Source organism: Takifugu rubripes, chromosome 9 (genome assembly GCF_901000725.2).
Source record: "Takifugu rubripes chromosome 9, fTakRub1.2, whole genome shotgun sequence".
NCBI classification, from domain to species: Eukaryota; Metazoa; Chordata; class Actinopteri; order Tetraodontiformes; family Tetraodontidae; genus Takifugu; species Takifugu rubripes.
In genome coordinates, this window is record NC_042293.1 from 10,620,124 (window position 1) to 10,643,860 (window position 23,737).

The window sequence follows — 23,737 nt, forward strand, 5'->3', positions numbered from 1 at the left end:
GGGTTGCACTCAACTTTCCTTTGAAGGACTTTCAGCTTTGCGTGATTCACAAATCTGTATTTAGCGAACCCCAGTGACCTATTTTTAACTTTTATGCAGGATGATTCAAAGTGAAGTCATGTAGTATCAATTAAACATGCATTCTAATTAGTCTGATGGTGATGGTGTCCGTCTGGACCACAATTCTCGAGAAGCACATTTAAACTTTTGAGATGTCCTCAGAACGTAACTTTGATTTCATTAATTCACGTTTTGGGCTCCCTGTTTTTTTTTTTTACTACTTTGCCTTAAAAATGCTGTATACATCCCCGGGGACAAATAGTTGCTGCCCACGCATTAGCTAACAGACATCCAAATAAACCTGAACTTAAAAGAGCGACCCACTAGCATGTGGACAACATGTGGCGCAGCTCACGTCACAGCCCCTCCGGCCCTGCGGACGGTCAAAGAGAGCAGTCTGGATGTTACGACACAGCCATAACATCCCCGCCGTGCTGTTGACAGGAGTCTCCGGCACACGTCTCTCATTGTTTTGTCAGCGATTCAACAAGTGCATCCGGCTAAACGGGCTAAAAATTTGTAGCTGGGTCTGGGAAATGTCCCATCCCTCCTGCACTTCCTAGGTTAAGCGTGAGCGTGAGCGTGTATGTGTGTGTGTGTCCTCACATTTAATAAATATCAGGTACTAGCAAGTATTCTACTAGTAAAGTGGGACCATTTTCCTGGTTGCAACAATTTCAAAGGACGGTTTGAGAGACGTGGCTTTAAGGTTGAGGCTAGAACTGGGTTTAGTTCAGAGTTAGGGTCTTGGTTAGCAATATTTTTAAAAAGCAAGGTCTTTAAATGTCCAGAACTGTTAAGCTAAATGATTAAATGATTCTGAGACAACAGTGCACACAACATCCTGGGGGGACACCCCCCCTTCCCCTTGCAGAGCTACATTAGCACAAGAGCTCTGGAAATAGCCCGAACACAAACAGTGAAGCGCTGGATGATCGGACGGCTCTTTGGGGCCTGAAGCACCTCTTAACTTGCAGTGTCACCACAAGCTGCGCTTGTGAGCAGAGAGTCCTCCACACTCCGAAAAGCTTTTTGCCAAGCTCCACATGGGATTTAAACTTGCTTAAAAAAATCCAGATGGCTGTTACTCCTTTCTTTTTAAGTGCATGGTGCTTTACATCTCCGAAGGGCATAAACTTTAAATAATTGGCAAAGAAAGTATTTAAAGAGAGTAAACAAGCCCTCTGGTAAAGTTCTGCTCCAGTTTGAATTATTTATTTATTTATCTTGACGTTTCCCCCCACTTGTCACATGTGTGAAAACATGTTCGTAACGGAACCATATTGTAAAATTCCCAGTCTTTTATTAGGTGGCTAACCGAAGTGGAGTCACACGACCCACTGGACCAGCTTCACCATCACGCCGCTCACCTCAAGCAGCTCCGACACGATGGGCAAAACTTCTGGGTTGCAGATGTCGATGGAATCCTCCCTGTAGGTCTTTTTTTTGTATCGGATGTTTCCCAGGTGGAGGATGGCAGACAGCAGGGAGAAGATCCTGGTGAAAGAGATCAGCACCTGTTAGCGCTTGCGCGATAGCTGTGGTCCGTGGGAACTCTGGACCGGCCTCTCGTAGAGGTGGAGGCGACTTTATTAAAGGGACGAATAAATCCTCAGATCTTGAAATCCAGCGGCTCCAAGTTTCATCTTTGCTTGCGCAACTGATGTGAAAATATGACGTGAAATCATCGTCATGATTTAAAGAGGAAGTTTGACTTTATGGCAGCTACATTTCGTTTTGCTGCCCAGAGTTAGAATAGAACACAAACAGTTTATATTACATGGGGAGTTAAGGTGGTCCCAGATTTACAGTTCAAACATGGATGAAAACCAAAGTGAAACCGAAGAAGACCTCTGAGGCCACTGGGAGCCAACATGGCAACAGGGAACTTGACTATAGCGGCTGTTGGAGTTTTTAAGCCAGCGCAGAGCTTTAACTTTTGACAACAAAACAACTTTAGCCATTTGGGTCTTGATCTTACTGCTTGCGGGTGGTCGGTAAGAAGCCGACCATCTCCATGGCGAGCTGCAGCCGCTCAAAGTCGTGTTTCAGATCCTCTCCTTCCACCGTGAAGCAGTCCTGCCAGACAAGACAGAGAAAACGGAGAAGGTGAGGCAGTTGTCAGAGACAAATGAAACTGAACGGTCGCGTTAATCTGGGTGATTATTAACAGTGTTTCACCAGAGGGTTCCCGAAAGCGTCCAAACGCAGCTCGTCGGCAGGGATACGGTGAGGAAAAGAAATCCCGAACATGCGAACATGTGATCGCTGCTGTGTATCAAATATACACTGACTGCGTGTGTGTGTGTGTGTGTGTGTGTGTGTGTGTGTGTGTGTGTCCTCCAGCCACCCGGTCAGCCAGTGTGTCTCCTCTCCATCCCTAATTACCAGATACCACAAAGAGCATCCAGAGAGAAGCCCTAACTCGCCCTCTTGTTGCCTCTTCCTCCTTTTACACGTTTAATGCTCCTCAGCCTCGGCCATTGTTTTCCTGTGGCTGAAAGCTGAGAGGGAAACGCAGAGTCAACGGTCGGCCGATTTCTTCACCGAGCTTCTCCGGTTCCATTTTGATCAGGGGAAACCGGGAACGGCCACTTTTTAAATTGCCGGGTACGTCAGGTCTCAGCGCCGAGCGCCACAACGTTCGGGAAGCAAAAAGAAAACCTCGGAAATTGGAAACGAGAACACATTAGACCCTTTACCGCCAACCTTACCAGGAATTTATTTACCTGGGCAGAAAAATTCCTGCTAATCTGTGCGGTTTGCATTTCCACTGCACGACGTGTCCCACCAATCAGCACACAGCCCCGCCCCCTCAGGAATTCTCACTAGGCTCCTCATTGCAGGGAAAACTTGAGATCAGGAAAATGTTTTTTCCTGCGTAATTTCGGCACAAACACGGGTCGAACCCCTGGGTAAAAGATAAAAATCCCTGTGGTGGAAAAGAGGCTCCTGACAGAAAGAACAATTTTTTCCGTCTTGATCTGAGGGTGTAATTTCACGCCAGTTGCAACGCACCTCCGGCCTCCGATGGTCACGGCAGAGGGACGGCTCATCGATCTAGTTAAAGGTTCTGCTGCATGTGTTCCTGCTACTTACCGTGGCCTAATAATGATTAATGTTCTCCAGGGACTCGTTCCCCGATGAGCCAAAAACAGCATTTCAGCCCGACACCAGATGCCGAAGAGGGCCGAAAAACCCGGGACTGAAGAAATGCAAACAGGCAGCCAGCAGGGCAGCAAACCAGACTACACATATCAGACATCCACAGCACGTTTGGTCTCTGGGATCAGATGTGTCTTTGGTTTTCTCCTCTTACATCCAGATGTTACACCTGGACGCTGCATACAGATGTCAGCGCTCGTCGTCAGGCGACGATCTCGACACGCTGACCAGCAGCAGAGGTCAGGAGGTAAAGAGCCCCAAAGGGATGGAGCAGACAGCTGTCAGGGCTGCTAAGCTTTCAGGGTGTGTGTGTCTGCGTGGGATGAAGACGGTGACATCATCATTGGACCATGGGGTCACAGACTGATTAGGTCATCGGCTCGCCCTTCAGAGAGACAGGGTGTCAGTAAACAGTGGGTGGTGGTGGTGGTGGGGGGGGGGGGGGGGGGGGGGTTAAAGAAAAATATGGGAAAAAGGAAGGAAAACTGAAAAGATGGAGCCATGGAGAAATCGGCCCATTTTTACAGTTCTGAGTCACTCCTGAAATAACCTCTAATTGTGTGAAATTCCAGGTTTTATGTCAAATATGCCGACGCCAGGATGTGTGTGTGTTTAATATTTAAAAGTCAGATGTTTGTTCAGTTCCTTTTTAACTGGATGAATATGGAAATGAAAACGACTTATTGGAATTTTCTTACTCTCACATAAAGTCTTCGCAGTCAAATGTCGCCTGCTGTCAGAAAACAGTGAATCCTTTAGACACACGTGACAAATCCCACTGACCAAACTCACACGCTCTCACACACACACACACACACACACAAACACACACACACAGACAGATTTAAAGGGAAGGTTAAGGAGCTCCTCCTCACTGGCTTCTTGTCTAACTGGGGATGTTTCTGAGGACAATGGTCCCTGTTTTTGAGTTAATCCAAAGGCTAGCTGCTAGCTTAGCTTTGGGTGCAGTATTATGGTGAGGCAACAACGTTCTCTGATCTCCTGGTCTTTAAAATCCTGCCTGACATCTTTATCTGGCGGTTGCTGTGGTTCCCCCGCTGCTGTTTACTGTTTCCACTTTGTTGTTGATGCAGAAAAATAATTCCTGACTTGTTAAGGTGAAATCCTAAACCTTCCCTTTAAAGCTGGCAGTTTCCTGTTTGATGCAGTCGCCCAATCACCAAAGAGCAAAGCCACACAGAGCACATTAAAGGGATCCCTCATGTTCAAAATGTAACTATTTCCCTGTCTTTAAATGCCTGAGCTGAAGTGTCACCTTCTCCAATCCCGTACGTTAGCAGACAGTAAAGGCATCCCTTTAACACTGCAGCATCCAATAGGCCTGCTGGGAGCAGCGTAGCTCGCTGTCACCTTTAATCCACTTCAGACTGAGCAGACGGCAAATAAAAATTAAAAAAAGACCGAGACTGACACAACACAACCGTGAGCACAAACGTACACAAACAGCGTCACCAACACGATACTGACCAGCTCGCTCTCATAGTAATTGTCCCAGTGGAGTTTGTGCGATTTCTTTGTCATCTGGAGGAGGCATGAAATACACACAATATACACACATTAAATTAAAGAAATATGTCACACGGTGCTTATAAGTGAGGGTAAATACACAAACACACACACAACTTTAAATTAGATTTGTCTGCGATCTGGCACCGCCAGACGAAAACAAAGGCTACGAGCGTGGCGGGCGATCTCAAAGGGGCGCTCAGGCAAACACGCGCGACCGCCAGCATCCTCAGCGGGGGAGCGGGATTAACTTCCGTCGCCATGGAAACAGAGCTGCGCAGCAAAAGGCAACCAGCAGCAGAGGGCGGGAGGGTTGTTGTGGCGGGTTTAATGAGAAAGAGTTGAAAAAAAAATAAAAAGGTTAATTTTTTTCCGGGGAAGGAGCCAAATGAGGAGAACAAAGGAGGACGTGCGCTGCTGCGAGCAGAGGGGGCAGGAATCCACACATCTGCTGCCAACGCAGGAGAAGACGGAGGCGTGTGTGCCGCATGTGAAGAATTCATGTTATTTGTTCATCGTCGCTCATTGTTCATGTTCAGGTTGAGCTTTCGTAGCAACTGAAGTTTCTAAACACACAAAAGGAGCTAAATTCTCTGAAATAAAGAGCAACTATAATGGAGATGACATGATGATACAAATGTCTTTGGTTTGATTGGGTGTACCTGGTTGAGGTAGTGGTATTCCTCGGGTTTGAGGAGGTGGAAGGACTTCCTCTCCTCTTCACTGGCTCCAGCCAACAGGTAGTAGAAGACATGGTAGTTTCTACAAAGAGATACAGTTGGTTCACCCTCAACTAAGCTAAACGGCAACTCATTAGCATTGAAGCATGTTGGTGACTCAAGAGGTCGTCAGTGGCAACCTGTCAACCGCCCCATTTATACAATTAAAGACTGTTTGAGGTTAATCATCGGGCCGCGTTCTCCTCCGCTGGTAGAGGTCGGCTCTTCCGTTTCCAGGCTGTTACCTCGGCTGCCGGGGCCCATTATCAGGATGAGGCCAGTTCGGAATAAAGGGATTAAATGAGTCTTCACTAACTAGTCAGATCAGTGGGGCTGATATCGATCCAATCACCTGATCACCATATCAGTGCCTAACATGCCATCACACATGACAACATCACTCCCACTGACAGTCTGACCTCTGCCTTCCGTCTCACGCACCTCTCGTTATGCTCCTGGTACACCAGACGGGATTTCTCCAGCAGGTACTTCTCCACATACGCTCTGCACATCATCAGATACACACATGAGAGGCAGCCGTCTTGTGTTTAGATGAAAACCGTGAAGAAAGACGTGTGTGTCTCACCCTCTGACGGTGCCACTCTCCTGGTAGTTGACCTGGATGAACTTCCCAAAGCGACTGGAGTTGTTGTTGTGAGCCGTCTTGGCATTTCCAAAAGCCTGAAAAGACCATAAAGAAGTCACTTTCACACAGCTTAGGGAGTTTATGCTAACATCCTGACATTATTATTGATTATACAGACACACCGTTGCTGTCAAGCACCAATAACGTGCAACAGGATCCTAAAAATAGTTTTATCAAACATTGACGTCACTAACGACAAATAAAAACCTTTATGTGATGAAGTGCTAAAAACGGCAACAGTAACAACTACCAATCACTGCGCAGAGGTCAAAAACCAAAGGAAGGGACCCAAAACACACACCACACACACACACACACACACACACACACACACACACACACCTCTTAACTGCCAGATTCCCTTAACAGCAAACTGCAGAACTCAAAACAGGCGCACTCATAATCTGTGGGAATATCGGAGCATTCCTGCCAACACACACTCTCACACACACACTCTCACACACACAATTTCACACACAGGAAGTACAGCATTAGTGGACCCTTGAGGACTCGTTTAGGTGTTCATTAGAGGAGCGATGGAGGAGCCGAAGGTGGTGACAAATAATGAAACAAGGAAAAAACGTACAGACAAATGACCCGTCTGGAATGACGGATCAGCTGCCGTCAGACTTTCATCTGTGAAAATTGGCTGAATTTTAAATCCTTTTTTGAGTGCTGATAAATCCAGTCAGAGGAAAATGAACTTCCTGTTCGCTAAACTCGGCCCTGCCGCAGACGGTTGAAGACAATCAAATAAATCACAGTGCCCAGGTGTCTTGCAGGACATAATATTTGAGCTCCTATTCTGCTTACATATGTCACAATGTGTGTGTGTGTGTGTGTGTGTGTGTGTGTGTGTGTGTGTGTGTGTGTGTGTGTGTGTGTGTGGATGATTGATAGAGGGGAACTCTGGATGGAATCCTGTTTATGGCCCACGCCTGTACCGCCCTGGATGAGAGACGGGGACGCAGTGGTTGAATTTTAGCTCAAAACCTGTCGGTGTGTTCTTCCTTTCTTTATGATGGACACATGATACATGCTAGCGCTTGCTAACTGTGGGCCTTTAAAGCTCTCTCAAAAATGGGACCCAGTCTCTTACTCTCCTCATGATTTTCTTCTAAATAAATCCCTGTAAAAAGGTAAATAAATGGTGGCTTTGTTAGGATCCTCTGGATGGATGCCGAAGGCTTTAAAGTGGACACGTCTCCTGGCCCAGGACCCCCAGGTTGATGTGATCAGTTAAAAAAAACAAGGAGACAAACTGGACAAAACCTCTTTCAGAATCCATCATTGTTCCCACTATTTTATGTTCCGTGACCTAATAGAAACAAAGCCTCAAGGCCTTTAAGGAAGCATCACGAAACAACTGGAGAGACACAGCTGCTTTTCCCACAGACTTGAAAGACTCAGGTGACAATTCAATTTGAGAGTCACCAATTCAGAGCAAAATGAATTAGCCGTCTTCATCACCAGATGGAGCCTACAAACAAGCTTAAGTGTGTTAAGAGCAGCTCGACACCACTGGGCTCTTACAAATGACAGAAACGTCACTTAGACGCCCATATGTTTGATTTAAGGCCAAAGAAGATGGGCTGACCTCTGGGCTTAATCCTGTTGTGACTGCGTGTGTGTGTGTGTGTGTCTGTGTGTGTGTGTGTGTGTGCATGTGTGTGTGAAGCGCCGACAATGACAGTATGCTAATGTATGCTTATGTGCCCTGTTTGCCCTCGTGAGTTCTTCCACGCTGTCACGTTAGCTTAGCCAAATGTTTTCTCCGAGGCTGCAGAAGAATGCAGCTTCCCAGGCTCGCAGGATGTTGTGTGGAGGGGGGACCAAGCTAAAGTCAGCACACCAATTATGTCAGAACAGCAGAGCACAAATTTTAATGGTTATAACTGTTGGAAATATCAATGCTGGGTGTACATTTCAATGAAAAAGCAAAATTATCTTCTGGGAAGCTGTTAGGTTTTATTTTTGGGTTTCTATTTGTTGTTTTATTTTGTCTATGTCTTCTTGCGTCCACCTTGACAAAGACTGCAGGTCATGTGACCACAGCAGTGAATGACAGTAGAGCCCTGCACGTCCCTCCATATCTGGACATCACAGATGTTGTGATAATGCAACATGAAAGGTGCAAAATGCCTGAAATTAGCATGAAATTAGCATTAAACAGGCAGGGGTAAACGCATGTCGGGCACAAATATTGAATCATGTTATGAGAGAGACATTTTTAAACACTGCTAACTGGCAAGTCGGGGCAGCGTGCACGGACAGAGCGTGGATTCTGTTGCAGATGCAGTAAATCTGTGAGGGGGACCCGTGCATACCCCAAATAACATCAGTGCTCTCTGCTCCGTTAAACAGAGCCGCGGCCCGCACGCAGACGCCGCTGGTATGCATGAACAGCTGCACGCTTCGCCCTGCTGTTGACAGCTCGATCAAATTGCAGCGAGAAAGCCTCAAACACGCAGGCACGTTTTAAAAAGATATTTCACACAAGCAGAGAGGCGGGAAAAATGGATCTTATAGAGGGACAGTCAGGAATGTCCCCTTAAAAAAGAGCCGGATGTTTAAGCGGTGTGGAGGAGAAGTGTAAATGACACTATGGATGTACAGATGTGTGAATCTTGAGTTGTTGCTTCCTGGCAGGCAGCAGTTCTCTCCTGTTTTCATGCTCTACGGCTCCAGCAGCTCGCCACAAAACGGCATCATGCCGCATTCCTGCACCGACAGGTGCAGCTCAGCCTCACGCGAGACTCTAACACACATGGAGAGTGTCACAGCAGCATGCCTCCATAAGATGGGACAAATGACAGCTTTGAGTGTGTGCATGTGTGTACATGTGTGTGTGTGTGTCCTTCATGTGTCTGAATTTGTAAACTGCTATCGGACGTCTGGATGGTCTCAAGCCCTCATTAACTGGGATAACTGGTGTTTGCTGCGAGCAGCGAGGAAGTTGAGTCACCCAGTAAGTGCAGGTTGTAAAGTTTGATCCAGAAGAAGGAGAATGAATGGAATTAGTTTTTCATCCTAGTGAGGCGGCACTACAGCAACCAACAGCAGTAGCTATTGCGTAATCACATGGTACAAAGCAGTTGGAGAAAAGTCGGATTCTAAATGATCCAAAACTAAAGAATTTCTAATAGATTCAAGCTGAACAACAACCAAGAAACAGGGAAAACAAACTGCAAAACACTCCAATCTGCAGCTCCCTTTGTTTAATCTCTGGCTTGAAATAAACGTGCAAAACTCCAGAAACTGTTATTGTTGAAGCCAGATATGGACTAAATTTACATCCACAATGAGGCCAAAATTCCGATTAAGTGAACACAAAAGAACAAACACGACTGTGAGCAGAGCAGAAACATCTTGTATGTTCTTCTGCAGGCTCCTTCCTCTCTTTTCCCTGAGTTCAAAGCAGACTCAGGGGATGAGCCCTCGATTCTCTGAAAAGAGTGACGGAGGTGAGGATGGAGCAGGAGTAGCGTTAGGTAATCCTGCCGGGTCAGCCCGGAGGGGCCTCTTCAGACCGGGTGATGGAATCACCAACACATATTTGGAGGTGGCCTGGAAATACAACATTGGAGTATGTGAGTCCACACACACATGTAGGACTTCCTCACTTCCTCCAGGCTGGTACAAGGAGCCATTACCTCATTTCCTGCTTCAGTGTTCGCTTTGTTTACCTCGTTTACTGGCTGAACATTCAGCGCTGAAGCACTGGGAACTTTCCAATAATTGTTGGCTTATGCTGTTTACTACCAACACTGCGCACACACACACACAAAACACACACACACTTGCCAATAGGGTCCAGCGAGGTTTAAGAAAGCTTTCACACGACAGTTGAGAAGGCCGACTGTTGTTACACTGTCCAGCAGCCACTGGGTGAGAGGCTGGAATACACCTTGGACCAGTCCATCACAGAACACACACACACACACACACACACCATTGGTTGACACACTCTTGGTGACTGAAATCAAAACAGCTGAGGAGCAAGTATGAACCAATATGACTGAAGCTGGCACGGCTGCTCCTGGCAGCCTGCAGAGAACTTCCAGTACTTTCCAGGAATTCCAAAACTCTGTGTGCTCCGAGCTGCCCAGTCATGCTACTCTCCTTCTCCGGGTTCAAAATTTCAACGTGACCACAACACACACTTCAGCTCACTTCACTTACAATTGTCTCCAGATCCTTTACAGAAACCCGGAACCTGACCCCCGAGCGAGCAGCAGCGGTGGCAGGAAAAACTCCCTTTCAACAGGAAGAAATCAGCTCCAGGTGAAAGGAGCGCGTAGAGAACTATTAACATACTAAATTCTTTGGTTTTAATCACCATATTCAGCTCTGGGAAGCTGTGTCACATGTGTGACACACACCCACACACACACACACACACGTACAGTCCTTCTCTCTCTGTCCATAAATGGCTGCTGTCACTTCAGTGGCCACATCTGGATCTCATTGTCCTCAGGAAGAACTGAACTCAGAGCTCCAATAAAAGCATCCTTCCACACTGGACTGTCAACAGTGTCAGCCAGGAGGAGGACACACACACACACACACACACACACACACACCCGGCTGAAGGAGTGGGAGGGGTGGAACGAGGAGAGACGTGGAGGAGAATAAAGGGGAGTGGAAGATGGGAGACAGATGGGATGAAAAAGGGAGAAGGAAACGAGGAGCGGTCCAACGGGGAGAGGGAGGCATGAAAAGCACATGTGGCGTCCGTAAATAAACTGATTTAGCATTAGAACATTCGGCCTAATCGTATTATCAGAAATGAGATGAAAATCCCTCATTGATCCCTGAAGGGAAATTGTTCAAAAAAGAGAAAGACAACGTTGCAAAGAAGTCGGCTGAGTTTATCTGAGGAGCTTCTGACTCCCGCCAGCGTCCCGCCTCAGCTGCTAAATCCCCTCTCGTATTTTGGAGGCAGCCGTCATCGCAGCGGCACCTCGGCGACTCCGCCGGAGCGGTCTGCGGTGTTCGGTAAACTGTTGACGGAGGAGCTGGCGTTCTTCCCGGAGCTTCCTGATGGAAAACGGAACACGGAGAGCGAGGTGATGAGGAAATCCCTCCGGTGAGCCCACCAGAAACTCCTGGAGGGGAGCAGGAGTGTGTGTGCAGGTGTGAGACAGGAGTCATTTAAGTGTAGGAGTGTGTGTGTGTGTGTGTGTGTGTGATATTTGGGCGTGTGTGACCCTAGAAATAATTACAATATTAATCATTTCTGCTCCTAGACTTCATTTGCTCAGCAGAAATGTGGTCGAGTGTGTGTTGGTTACTATAACTGTGTGGACCATCTTTTTTTTAACATGGGAGGTTTGCGGGGGGTGGGGGATTACAACCTCGGGCATTTCCTCTCTCTCATCTTCTTACGCTGCCTTGTGTAAATCAGCTCTGACGTTTTGGTTCAGCCGATGTTAGCGAGCTCATTGTTGCGTTTGATTTCATCACCAGCAGGAAAATGCGCCAAAAAAGACGCCAATTAACACTTAAAAAGGCCCAATTTTAATGCAGCTGTTCTGGAATCAGCTGGTTCGGGTTGGACAAGCAGAACCAGGTAAGTGGATTAAAGCACAGCCCTCAACGTCCCACCGCACAATGTTGGCATCAGGAAGTCGGTCCGTTCATGTATCCTACGCGTAATTCTCTTAAAAAGGCATTTCCTGTCTCATTTCTTTCTATTGAATGAAAGATGAGAGATTTCTGTCTCTATGAGTCGCGCTATCTTGAACATTTTGGGTCGTTCCGTTTATAGATTGCCCGTCCTCGTTTCCCTTTCCTTCCGTGGCACCGTTATCACTCGCGTCTCTTGCCGCCCCATCGAAGGTTCAGACCTCAGAACAATGCTTCAGGGTCTATTTTTACGCTGGTGGCTGACACTGAATCGCCACAAAAATGCAGGACAACGGCGCAGAACCCAGGCCGGCGGGGCGCTCACCGCATGTAATCCCATAACCAGCACACACGCTGCGCACTCGCAAACAAACACACACTTGGCTTCACCCAGCAGAACTGTGAGATCAACAAACTGCTCATTTAGGATGAGTCTGGGTTCAGCCCCCAGAAATACAGCGGAAACGTCAGATGCTAGCAAATAACCCGAGACTGGAGTCTAGATATCAGTCATGATTCTGCCACATGTCATGAATAATTAGCCCAAAATTACCTTCAGGCAAGTTTGAACACGGGTTAAAGCCCCGGTTAGGTTTAACAGGTCATTAGTTATTATTATGAGTTATTATTAGGCCTACAAACCTGAATGTTGGGGCAGAATAGCAAAGGATTATTGTCATTGAGCAGTTTAAATGAGGCGCTTCCCCTCATTTAAAGAAGATCAAAGATGGTGATTCTAATGGACATTTTCCACATTCTGTCTGGTGACTGAGCTCGGCTGACGCTAACGCGACTCTTCTTCCTGTCGGCCTCCTTGACCTCTGGCCCCGGGCTGCCGCCTGTTTGTTTACGCTTTACTCAGAGGAAGTGTTCAGACTCCAGATCTGCACTATTAAACACCTTAAAAGGGTCTTGGCGGAAGTCCGTGAACCGAGGGCGCTCGCACGCGCTGTCTGGTGTTTGTTTACAAGGTGAGCGGGCTGCGTGGCGTGGTGAGCGGCGTGCACGGAGCTTTGCTCCGCGCCCCTGTGAGGACGACTTAAATCTGCCTCCACTTCTTCAAACCCCCAAAACTGGGGCATTTGCTGCTCGCTCGCATGAGAAGAACTCTCTCGCTGTATTATTTAAGTGCGGATTTCCACCCCCTTCTTTCAGCAGCCCACACTCCTCCTCCACTCACCAGGCCCCCCCTCCCCCTTCCCCCCCAGTGTGCCCCTGGTGGTGGGCGGGATGGAGGGAAGATGAAGGCAGGGACGGAGGCTGCTGCAACACAGCCCTTTCATCTTAACTCTGCGGGGTTGGTGAATCACGGGGGGGCACGAGGAACTCCTCTGCATCTGCCACGTCCCCGAGGAGCAGCGAGCGGCCCGCCTGCAGCGCCCGGGGAGCGTTCGGGGATTAAGGGCCGGTCCCAGTGAGGATGATGAGGGTGGGGACAGGTGGCAGGAGACAAGAAGAAACCAGTATCAACCGTGGTTTCACCAGCAGGAAGCGTTTTCATACCGTTTGTTCTACAGTCAGCTGATGATCCAGGAGCAAAGCGTGAGACAGGCCTCTGCACCAAGTGGCTTCTCCCTGGTGCACAACCTGTATTTTAGAACAAAACGTCACCTCTGGCTTCATGGGGTCATGAGTGACCGCGCTGCAAAACCGCCGTAAATCTGGGGATCAGGGGAGTAAACAGAGCATTAAAAATGACCCTCAAATCTGCCCGCAAAGCTGACGTGCGTAAAAGAGATTAAAACTCCCGCTTGCATCAAACCTTGAGTCTGTTTTTTATGGATTTAACCTCCAATAAGCTGTAAAATCTTACTTTAGCAAAGTCATGCATGAACGAAGGTTATTGTACTTTTATCGATCCAATTCTAATTGACAAGAATCCGTAATTAAACCCAATAAATGTCCTTTAGCACCAGAGGAAGAACTGCTACAACAATCGACGTCGATCCGATAACAGAAGAAGGGGTCGATTAATGAGACCTGATGAATAAAAGTTCCACGTTGAAGGTTTAGAAGGTCGAAAGGATGAAAGCAAACGTCCATGAAAAAAACAGGTGTGAGCACAATAAAGTGACGAAACAAAGCGTCACCTGCTCGCTGGGAGCGCCGACCTCACTGGGCAACATGTTCAAACGTCCGCCCGCCACTCACGACCGTCCCACACACACACACACACACACACACACACACACACTCAGCAGACCCTGGTCAATGGCACATCTGCACCATTCATCGGCAACAGATCCACCGACCTGTTCAAACCTGAAAAACGAGGCTTCGCTTCTGAACTTCTGTGTTCTGCAAAACGCAGAAAAAAAACGGCGCCGCCATCAGGATGTCTGTTGTCTGAGTGTTTGCTCGGAAATTGCACAAAGAGATGCTCACAAAGACGAGGGCCCGCCGGAGCGGCCGCACGCAGGCGGCTTCCTCACATCTGGAACTCAGTCCGGTTTGTAGTGTGGCGTTACCAACGGCAACCGCCAGCCACGTCTGTACAGCAATGTCTTTAACTGTTGACTGAGGATTACAGGGATTGCCTCTGAAAACAGACTCGTTTTCACACCTGGGGGGCATTTAGAGCCCCCCATCCACCTCATGCATGGTTCTGTACCGGTGGAGGAAACTGGAGACGTCCCACAGTCACAGGGAGAATCTGCAAATTCCACCAAGCTGCTATGAGGAAAATGTGCTAACGCCTCCCCACTGTCACATATCTTTGGTTTCAAAGTTATTTAGTTCTTAAGCTCCGAGCTAAAATTGTCACAAATGTCAAATGTTGGATCTAGATCTAATCGTAAAAACTGGAGTTGCAGGTTTACATCAAACTGGTTTCAGGGTTGTGCTCAAACACACAGACCCAGTTTGACTGTGAAGCTGTAAAGTACAAGTTGTCCTTTTATGATGTCGGGTTATTAGCATGTATCAGGTGATACATGCTAATGTATCAGGTGATACATGCTAATCACACAAATTTGGTTTCAGGTATTGAACCAGTGGAACCAGTTTTGAAACTCCATCATCTGACAGACCACAATATGCTGCTGTCAGGAACCGGCTGAAACAAACATCGGCCAAAATATCACAAACAAAAGTGGAATTTGCTTTCTCTAAACTCTTAAAATAACTTGACAAAGGCCAGAACAGAACCGCAGAGTCCAGAAGGGAAAAGGTAGAGAGCGACAGCTGGTTTTGTCCGTGTCCCAGACAAGATAACCCAACTTTCAATGGCTCCAGTTTAAATCCAAATTAGTTTTTAAAACAGGTGGCCGAAACACCGAGGAGACAACAGTGGCTTCCTAAATTAGATCCAGTTTGATGAGGTCAAACACGCCGCCGCGTGCTCGTTTGCTCTGATCGTTCCAGATGGTTTCGTGTCGTCTACAACTCCTAATTTAGTAATCTCATCTGCGTCTGATTGCCCTGACACCACATAAGCAGCCTCAGATTGAGTCACTCCCATTGGGACAATTAATTTCCTGTGGCGGCGTCCTTCACCAGGGGGCGGAGCTGCAGCGGGTCTGACTGTCAAACGGCAAAAAGGGATGTTTTTATTGCTTTTATTCGGGAGAAATGAGGAATGTGGATATTCATCCGGTCAAAAAAACTCTCCTGAAGACTGAGGAAAGCGCTCGCCGGCGGGGATGTAAAGCCGAGCCGCTGATATGGCGCTGGACCACGTCAGGGTCAACAATACAGGCGTAGAGCGTCTGAGTGTGTACAGCTGTCCGCTGGGATAAATATACCCTGCACTGAGATTTCCCAAAGAGGAAAAGCGAGAATGCTCCAGAGAAAGGCCGGCTAAGAAGGAGATGAGGATAATCCAGCTAACAGATGTTTGGGAGTGCAGTCGCTGCCCGGAGGATACGGATTATAGGGGTGGACGCCCGGACAGCAGCTGTAAGATCTGAAGCTAATGCAGGGAAAATTATTTTTAAGTGATCTGACGGGGACATAGGGAGGCCCCGGTCACACCCTGACACTGGAAATAGGGCCGATGCAGATGTGAACGTCAGGATCAGGTGTCCACAGGTCAATCCTGTTATCAGTGTTGATATAAAATGGCTGCAATTAGGCATAAGCACGTTAGCTTGACTGAAATATTCAGAAGCTAACACACACACACCAGGCCAAAAATTGGGGTGGGATGATGTGCGGATGCCTGAGAGCCAAATCCTGACCTGGCAGTCGAACAGCTTGAGGAAAAAAGTGTGAATAGTGGACAGAACCGTGCAAATTAGCATGATTGACCATTGTCAAGGCTCTGTTTTGCTAACTTGCTAGTTCACTGTTGATTGTTGTCTGTATAAATCAACTGGAAATGGCCCAAAACAAAGATCATAGGAGAAGAGACATGATTTTCAAAATAGAACAGAATCCTGTGTGTGCAAAGATGATCCAGTTGGACACCTGAGGATGTAAATACACTGACAGTAGCCTCAGTTTGGGGCACAAAAAGCCAGGCGTGCATCCCCCACTGCAAAAGGTCAAAGGTGCCACCATTGTGTCTACCTGCATGCAGAGGGGCGGTGGAGACGCTGCACCATCAAAACAACCTGTCATACCCACAGAAGTTTCCAGGAGCTTCTGGACGTCTCAATGTGATTTAAGGAGCAAGGGCGCGCTCAGACGTGGGCGAATGTCTCCCACTCCCCCGCTGCTGGGAGATCATACAGCTAACACGTTCTGACAGGCACAGCAGAGGTTAGCCCACACACACACACACACACACACACACACACACAAAGACACACACGGGTGCAGTGCCGTCCTAACTCGAGCAGGAATAAACGCAGCATGTCTGCAATGCGCGTGTGCCTGGAGCAAAGGTGCAGTAATCCAAGCTTCCGCTAGCATCTTCACAGGCAGTTTAATCTATTCTGTCAGGTTGAGTGGGTTCAGGTACAGAATGTCAACAGGCCGCATGAGATTTAAAGCTTTAAAGTATCTGGCTCCGAATCTACAGATCTGTGGTTAAGAGTACAGGCGGCTACGTATACTCCAACATGCTTAATGACACACGGAGCCTCTAAACACATACATTTAAAACCGGAGCGCCAAAACACTACTTGGAGCCATCTATCAGCCACAGGAGACAGATCCTGTCCCTGAGGGCCTGGTTAAGAGCGGAGCAGAGAGGGACATCTGGATGAGAACCATCTGGTAAACGGGGGGTGGGGGTCTGCTAATGCAGCAGAGCGTCAGGTTTGTTGGCCAGAAGAACAAAAAAATGCACTTTAATCTGACCTCCTCAGCCGGGGTCGGGGTCAGAGTCCGGCTTCAGGAGGCTTTAAGGAGTTTTGTTTCCAACGAATCCAAAATAGGGCGATAAAGGGTGTGAAGCGGGTCTCTTTTGGGGGTCTTTACATCTGCAGGGCAGTTACCAGTTCACCCTGGTCAACAGCTGACCCCGGAGCAGCAACAGAAAGAAGCACGACTGTTGGAAGGTGCGTCACAATCCAGCCGATTCATGCCCGCCGCCATCAAACAGAAAACCGCATTCCCGGCGGCTGTCCCGCCGCCGTCGCATCTTTACGGGCGATTCGCTGCTCAGGTTACAGCGACCGGACGAGACGGTCCGATACGAGGAGGCAGAGAGCGGTCGGACGACCCCGCTGGCGTGATTTAATCTGACCGTCCCTGTTTGCCACGTGGTACAGGCAGCACACACGCACGCGGGTCCGGCGGCTACAAAGGCTGCGCTGTACCGTGAAGGTCACGAGGCCGATCCGTGCAACGGACGACACGTTCCGTCGACAGGGTCAACGGTCAAGACAATGACGCTCTTCTGCTCGCCGCTACAGCGCACGAGTTCTGGCCGAGGATCAGGAGACGGATCCTGCACAGCACAGGCGCTGCTCACGCCAGCGGCGGTTTGTCCGCCATCTATAGGCCTCCTCAGGTTGACCGCGCTGCAGATGGGATGTGGAGGGCGTCAGCGCCACCGGCTTCACTACAGATTCCCATCAAAATCCCCCAACGTTCATCTTCTTCTGTTTCCAGCGAGCCGAGCGAAGCGACGCCGTTGACACTTTCCAGATTTAAAACCGAGGCGAATAATCCCCTCAGGATTAAGTTTAAGTCACCCCCCGTGGGGCTATTTAAGAAGATTTATCACATTTCAGTTCTCTCTATTAGGCCAGAAATCGTTTTTGTAAAACATTTCCAAGAGAACATGATTTTAGGAGTAACACTCTCACGTGCACGTCCCCCTCCCTCATTCTATTCATGCATTTGGCAGTAAGCTACTTAAAATCGTATAAATGAGCAAATTTATCCCAGACAAATGTCCTTATTTTCATTCCCGGCATTTATTTTTCATAAATTAGCTTCAACGGTTGATGGAAAAGGTCATTTTCTATGGTTGCTTGGCCACATTTTTTCTCAGCTTTGTTTTGAGATTAGCATGCATCTGATATCCATCTAATAGCAATGTCCCAACCTCATATTAAGCCTTTTTCCTGCTAGCTCGGCAGTTTTTGACTTAATTTATTGCGTTTAACACCACTATACTAAGACATCCTGTCTTTTGTTGTTCTTTTGAGAGATTTAAACTCTGTCTTGTGTCTTTTACACCTTAGGCAGACAGCTGACTGACGGGGAAGCGATAACATGTGACGCTATGACGCTAGCAAACACAGAACACAAGCTACAAAACGGCAACTTCAGCTTCGGTGTCTTTATCTGCTTTATTATCAATACAAGGCCGCCTGTCCTCCCGCGGCGGCCCCTGTGGCCCCTGTGGCCCCTGACCTCTGACAGGTACTCAGTCATCGGTGTCACGTCGGCTCCATGCGCGCCAACACGAGCGGGGAGGAAAAACCCCCTCAATTCCAAACTGATCACAAACCTACAGCTTGGGTAGGAAAACGCGAGCGTGAAAACAGCTGCAGTTGCAGAATTCCTCCTCCAGAAGGAACGCCGAAGCCCGACGGGTGATTCATGCCTTCCAGATGACGCGCGCGGACCCGATCGACGGTACAAATGCTGCGTCTTACAGTACAGACCACATGAGCGGGACCATACGTCAACACGCGCAGCTGCGTACAGACGACTTCCTGACAGACCCTGTGTTCCAGAAAGTGGTCAAAAAACAGGAAGAAGGAGCATAAAATCTGCCCTTGAGGGGACCTTCACCAAGCATAAGATTCCCAATGAATTTGTATAATCCATAATCCTTTATTGATATAATCCAGGAGGGATTAGGCAATGTTTTATTATATTTTTTCCCCTCCATCAATGCAGAGATTTGACAGCCCCCGTTTCTGGGTCAAGTCAGACATGTACAGGAGTCATATGTGGTAAATCCTGGGCTAAATATAAACGTCCCTGAAGGAGGATTTTCAACTCCAGAGGGATCGGCTGCGCTACGGCTGGGCTTTATTTTTTATTTTTTTAATTCAATTTCACGCTCCATCACATGAGCTGACATTCCAGCAGCAGAGATAATTAACATGCAGCCTCCCAGTTCAGATTCCACCAGGCTTTTGTCTTGTCCCCCTACAAAAGGGGAAATTTGTGCGGCTATTAAAATCCTAAGGTAAACAACCGCAGCTGCGTTAAAGCCCCCTTTAGCTGAATTCCCATTCGATCCATCGTCCTTACCTCCAACACAGGCCCGGCTCCCAGGATGATCTGCTCCACGCCGCTCGCGAATCCCTTCTGGCTGAGGGCAGTCAGGTGATGAATGAGGAAGTTGGTGCTTTGGGTCTTCCCGGACCCGCTCTCCCCGGAAATCACAATGCACTGGTTCTTCCGGCGCTGCAGCATGGCGTGATAGGCCACATCAGCCACGGCGTAAATGTGGGGCTCCAGCTTCCCCAGGGCGTGGTTGTCATACAACTTGACGTATTTGGGGTTGTAGATCGGCAGGAACTGGAACGGGTTAATAACGATAAGAATACTCCCAACGTAAGTGTAGATCTTCTCCTGGCGGAACCGCGCGCGGAGGCTTTCCAAGATGGCGCGTTCCGTCAGCTCCGGGAGAGCGCAGAGGTCTGAGGGAGGGTCGCTCCCAGCAGGCTGAGGGAGAAAGCCCCGTTCCACCATTCGCCTACGCTCCTCGGTCACGCGTAGCCACATCTGCAGGCTGCCGCCATAATGAATAGATCCGTCTAGGTTCTTCTCCCTCAGGAGGAAGCGGTAATCATCGCCGCTGTCGAGGCCGCTGCGGTTCTCCAGGGCGTTCCGCGGCCAGAGCATCATCCTCTGAACAGGACAGTCCCCGGGGTTCAGGATCCACTCCTCGCCTCCGAACTCCTTCACCTCGGCCAGCACGTAGCATTTGGTGCGCTCCAGACGCAGCCGTTCAATAAGACACTCGATGGCCTCGGCGGCCGTGGTGTTCTTGCGGGCGCCGACGGGGCAGTAGATGGTGCCCTCGGCCAGGGCTCCCGGATAGACGCGCAGAGTGAACTCCTGGTCCTCCAGTCGCCGCCGCATGCTGCCACTCGCAGTGGCCATGTTGGCGCTGCCGGCATAGCCACAGCCGCCATCTTGTAAGCTCATGGTGGCGATGCAGGTCCCATCAGCACGCCGCTCTTTGGGCCCAGAGGACTGAGTCAGGACATTCCAACTGGAGGAGGAGATGGAGAGAGAGAGGGAGAGATGAAGAGGGTTAAAGATGACTCTAAAGAGGCAGACCGGCATGGATTCAGGGTCAGAGGAGTCCTGGTCGTTTTGTGTGTCCCGTGACAGCGACGGCCGACTCAATAGACCTTCTGTCCAGGCTTCTAAATAGGCGTCACTATCCAACGCGCCACAAGAGAGAGCCGGGGACTGATAACTATTCAAAAAAACCGGGAACATCGCAAATTTGAAGGCCGGTTTATCACACGTGCATGTGCCAAGATTAACAGCTGCCTCCTTCCACACAAAAGTGGCTGTAATGAGAGCACAATGGTGTGATTCACCGGCTCCCCCGATAATGAACACAGCACTCCATTCTGTTCTCACAAGGCTGCTAAAACACTCACACACACACACACACACACACACGTTCAGGAGAAGAAGAAGATGAAGAAGGAGGAGGTCAGAGCCCTTTTTGGTTGTTTAAATAATCCTTTCCTCTCCAGAAGTAAGTGCATGTGCTCAGATAAGGATGAAGGGAGAAACAGCCCAGACGGACCCTCCTGCTGTCTGGAGCGATCTCGACCACCTACGAGAGGCTGCAGCTGCCCGCCGCTGCCAGACGGAGAGGAGGAAGACGGCTCTCAGCGCACGGGAGAGACACGACGGGGACGGGCTGGAATGAGGAGATTTAAGGCGGCGCCGATCCGGGCAGGTGCTGCACAAACTGGTCAGAACCTCCCGAAGCTCCTCAGGGTCAGAATCCAGCTCCAGACTTTCAAAATAAAACACTAATCGTTCACGTCTGGATCAACATGAAAATCCATATGAAAGGGCATTGTTGTTGTTGTTGTTATTAACAGATAATTGGATAGAAATATAAGGCAGAGGTCACAGGTCACAGGTGTTTTATCATCTCTGTCAGTATAGAAGTAAAAGAAAACCATTACAGGATGGACCCCCCCCCCCCCCCCCACACACACACACACACACACACTCACACACACACAAAGCACCTCTGGGAAATATTGCTCAAAAACATCACAGATGTGGCAAAAATAAAAGGATATTCCAGATCGCCAGTTTTGAAATCCCCACTCTGGGTAATGACCTTCTTTTTCAAAACCAGCTATAGAGTCAGTTAAATCTCCAATCCCCCCCCACACACACACACACACACCATCAGGAGACTCGGCAGAAAATTAGCAGAGCAGTTACGGAATATCACCCTCTTCATTTGCTTTTGCTTGTGACTTTATGAAGCGGCGGCTTGCAGCAGACTTGAGGAGGACCTGGACGGCGGCGCTGAAGGGCGTGATGGATGGTTGCGAGCAGTCAAAGGTCGGGAGAGAGGAGCCAAGGTCGCATACCAGCGGAGGCTCCGACAAATCACATGTTCAACCGTGAAAATGGCCTCTGAGCTTTTTTTCTTTTCTCCTGGTGGTGGAAAAACCGTTCAGGCATTTGCTCAAACACCTGTGCTGAGGTCACTCGGGCAGATCCTGGGCAGCTATCGGCAGAGGGAAGCATCATCGTGGAATTCCACTGATTCGAGCTTTAACGTAGCGAGTGCGACCCGTTGCTGAGCCACGGAACCTTTGGTCTTGTTTTGGCCCGTTTGACAGAAGTTTCGCGCCCACGTGGAGAACGAATGAGGAACTGGCGGTCGATACGAGGATGTCGGATTCACAATCACGAAGCTCAGAGGTGTAACAAACGCGTGGAAACGGGCGTTGCTGCTTTGCCTTCAGAGAACCGGAAGAGTTATTAATTACACGACGACTCCCCAGACGTCAACAGTGCCGTCTCTGCTCCGCATCCCACAAGTCTCCCCTGTGGTCGCGTCTGTCCGCCGTTGCTACGCTACAGTGCAGTTAGATGCATTTCAGTTGCACATTGTTCTCCAACCACCACCACATATTAACCGGGGTCTTTTTAGCAGGTTCTGCTACAACCCAGAGGAGAATTGTCCACAACAATATCGAAAAAGGTTTTTTTTCTAGTCAATGGACCAAAAACAACATTGTTAAATGTCCTGATCAGCTTCAAAATGGAAAATTTCTAGAATTGTGTGGTCATGTGCTGCCACAAAAGCCTTTCTTAGCTTTTAAATCTGCTGAAACTGGAGAGGAACCTTTCTCATCACCCTCGGCTAATACGCGTTAGGAAAACAAGGCGGCGCTTCCACTTTAGGATGGATGTGGAGAATCTGGCTGGGACGAGCAAACAAACAAGATATTAAAGGCAGATGCAAAGCTGGAGTTATCTAGCAGGTCTTCAGAGAACGACACCCCCTCCTCTCCCACAGCCAGTTCTCAGCAGTGTAACAGCAATAACCACCAAACCTCAGCATTCCTTAACACGGCTCGCTCGCTTGCTCGCCCGTGTGCGCACACACACACACACACACACACACACACACACACACTACATAATAGGTGTTTTTGATTCCCCAAACTGGGGGTTGTTCTGTACCCATTAAACCAGTGATAATTGTATTGGGGGCTGACAACTACAAGATTAAACTATATTTTAAGCTGTGAGTCACTGGACACACACACACACACACACACACACATACACACACACTCGTTCCCACCCCGATCACTCATCAGAGAGGATCAGTTAAGGATTACAGGCATATTTTAAACTCCCCGTGGGTTTACTCCTCACTACTGGCTGCTGATCAGTAGGTATTAAAGATTGTACACGTGCACAGCAAACACACACACACACACACACACACACACAATCTCAGTGATAATTTGCAGTACTGAACAGTTTGGGTCAGATCAGCCCACATTTACCTCCATTTCCACTGGAAGGTGCACCAAAATAGCCCCCTGTGTCCTTTAGTTGGGGTACACAGACCAGTGCTGTGCTGCAGCAGAGGGGAACGCAGCAGCACCATGGCCTGGATGCGCTGACACGCTCTCTCGGTCACACAGATCATGAGGGGGCCACAGAATGTAGATGAATGACACCAGCATTCAATCTCGACTTCTGCTTGCTTCAAATCCGGGTTGCTGGAGTCTGTCCCAGTCCAGCCTACACGCCCTGGACAGCTCACCAGTATCACTATTATGTCAGTAATCAACGGCTGTATCCGCCACCCATCCCAAACACTCCGCAGTGGAAACACAAACCAGATGAGGCGTACCGCTCCGACCCCTACCCGCGCTGGGCTAAACGGTGCCGCTTAGTAGCAACGTGGGTATTTATTACCTTCAGAAACACAGAAGCTGCCTTTCAAACCCTCAAGCATCTCTGGAAAATAATGATGGAAGCAGTCAGCTGAGGTGTTTCTTCATCAATAAATCAAAACATCTCAGGAGCTGCCAAAAAGGCGGCAGTGTGTTTCACACCTTCAGAATTAGGATTTGAACCGTTTCCACGGAGAATGTTGCCAAATACGGTGTAACAGCAA

The 23,737-nt window shown here is 48.7% G+C and overlaps 1 protein-coding gene across 5 annotated transcripts in view; it reads right to left on the reverse strand.

Annotated features, from left to right (window-relative positions):
* The window catches only part of LOC101075743 (unconventional myosin-IXa-like), a 66,704-nt gene that overhangs the window by 28,256 nt on the left and 14,711 nt on the right, over positions 1-23,737 (reverse strand). For 4 of the 5 annotated variants that reach the window (XM_029841172.1, XM_029841173.1, XM_029841171.1 and 1 more), the window contains exons 2-8: positions 19,348-20,317; positions 6,058-6,152; positions 5,913-5,975; positions 5,415-5,514; positions 4,714-4,767; positions 2,042-2,139; positions 1,431-1,557 (exon numbers count right to left, since the gene is read on the reverse strand). In XM_029841172.1, coding sequence (XP_029697032.1) covers positions 1,431-1,557; positions 2,042-2,139; positions 4,714-4,767; positions 5,415-5,514; positions 5,913-5,975; positions 6,058-6,152; positions 19,348-20,250 — 1,440 coding nt within the window. In that variant the 5' untranslated portion in view covers positions 20,251-20,317. The remainder of the gene's footprint in view (positions 1-1,430; positions 1,558-2,041; positions 2,140-4,713; positions 4,768-5,414; positions 5,515-5,912; positions 5,976-6,057; positions 6,153-19,347; positions 20,318-23,737) is intronic. The other variant, XM_029841174.1, reaches the window with a different exon arrangement.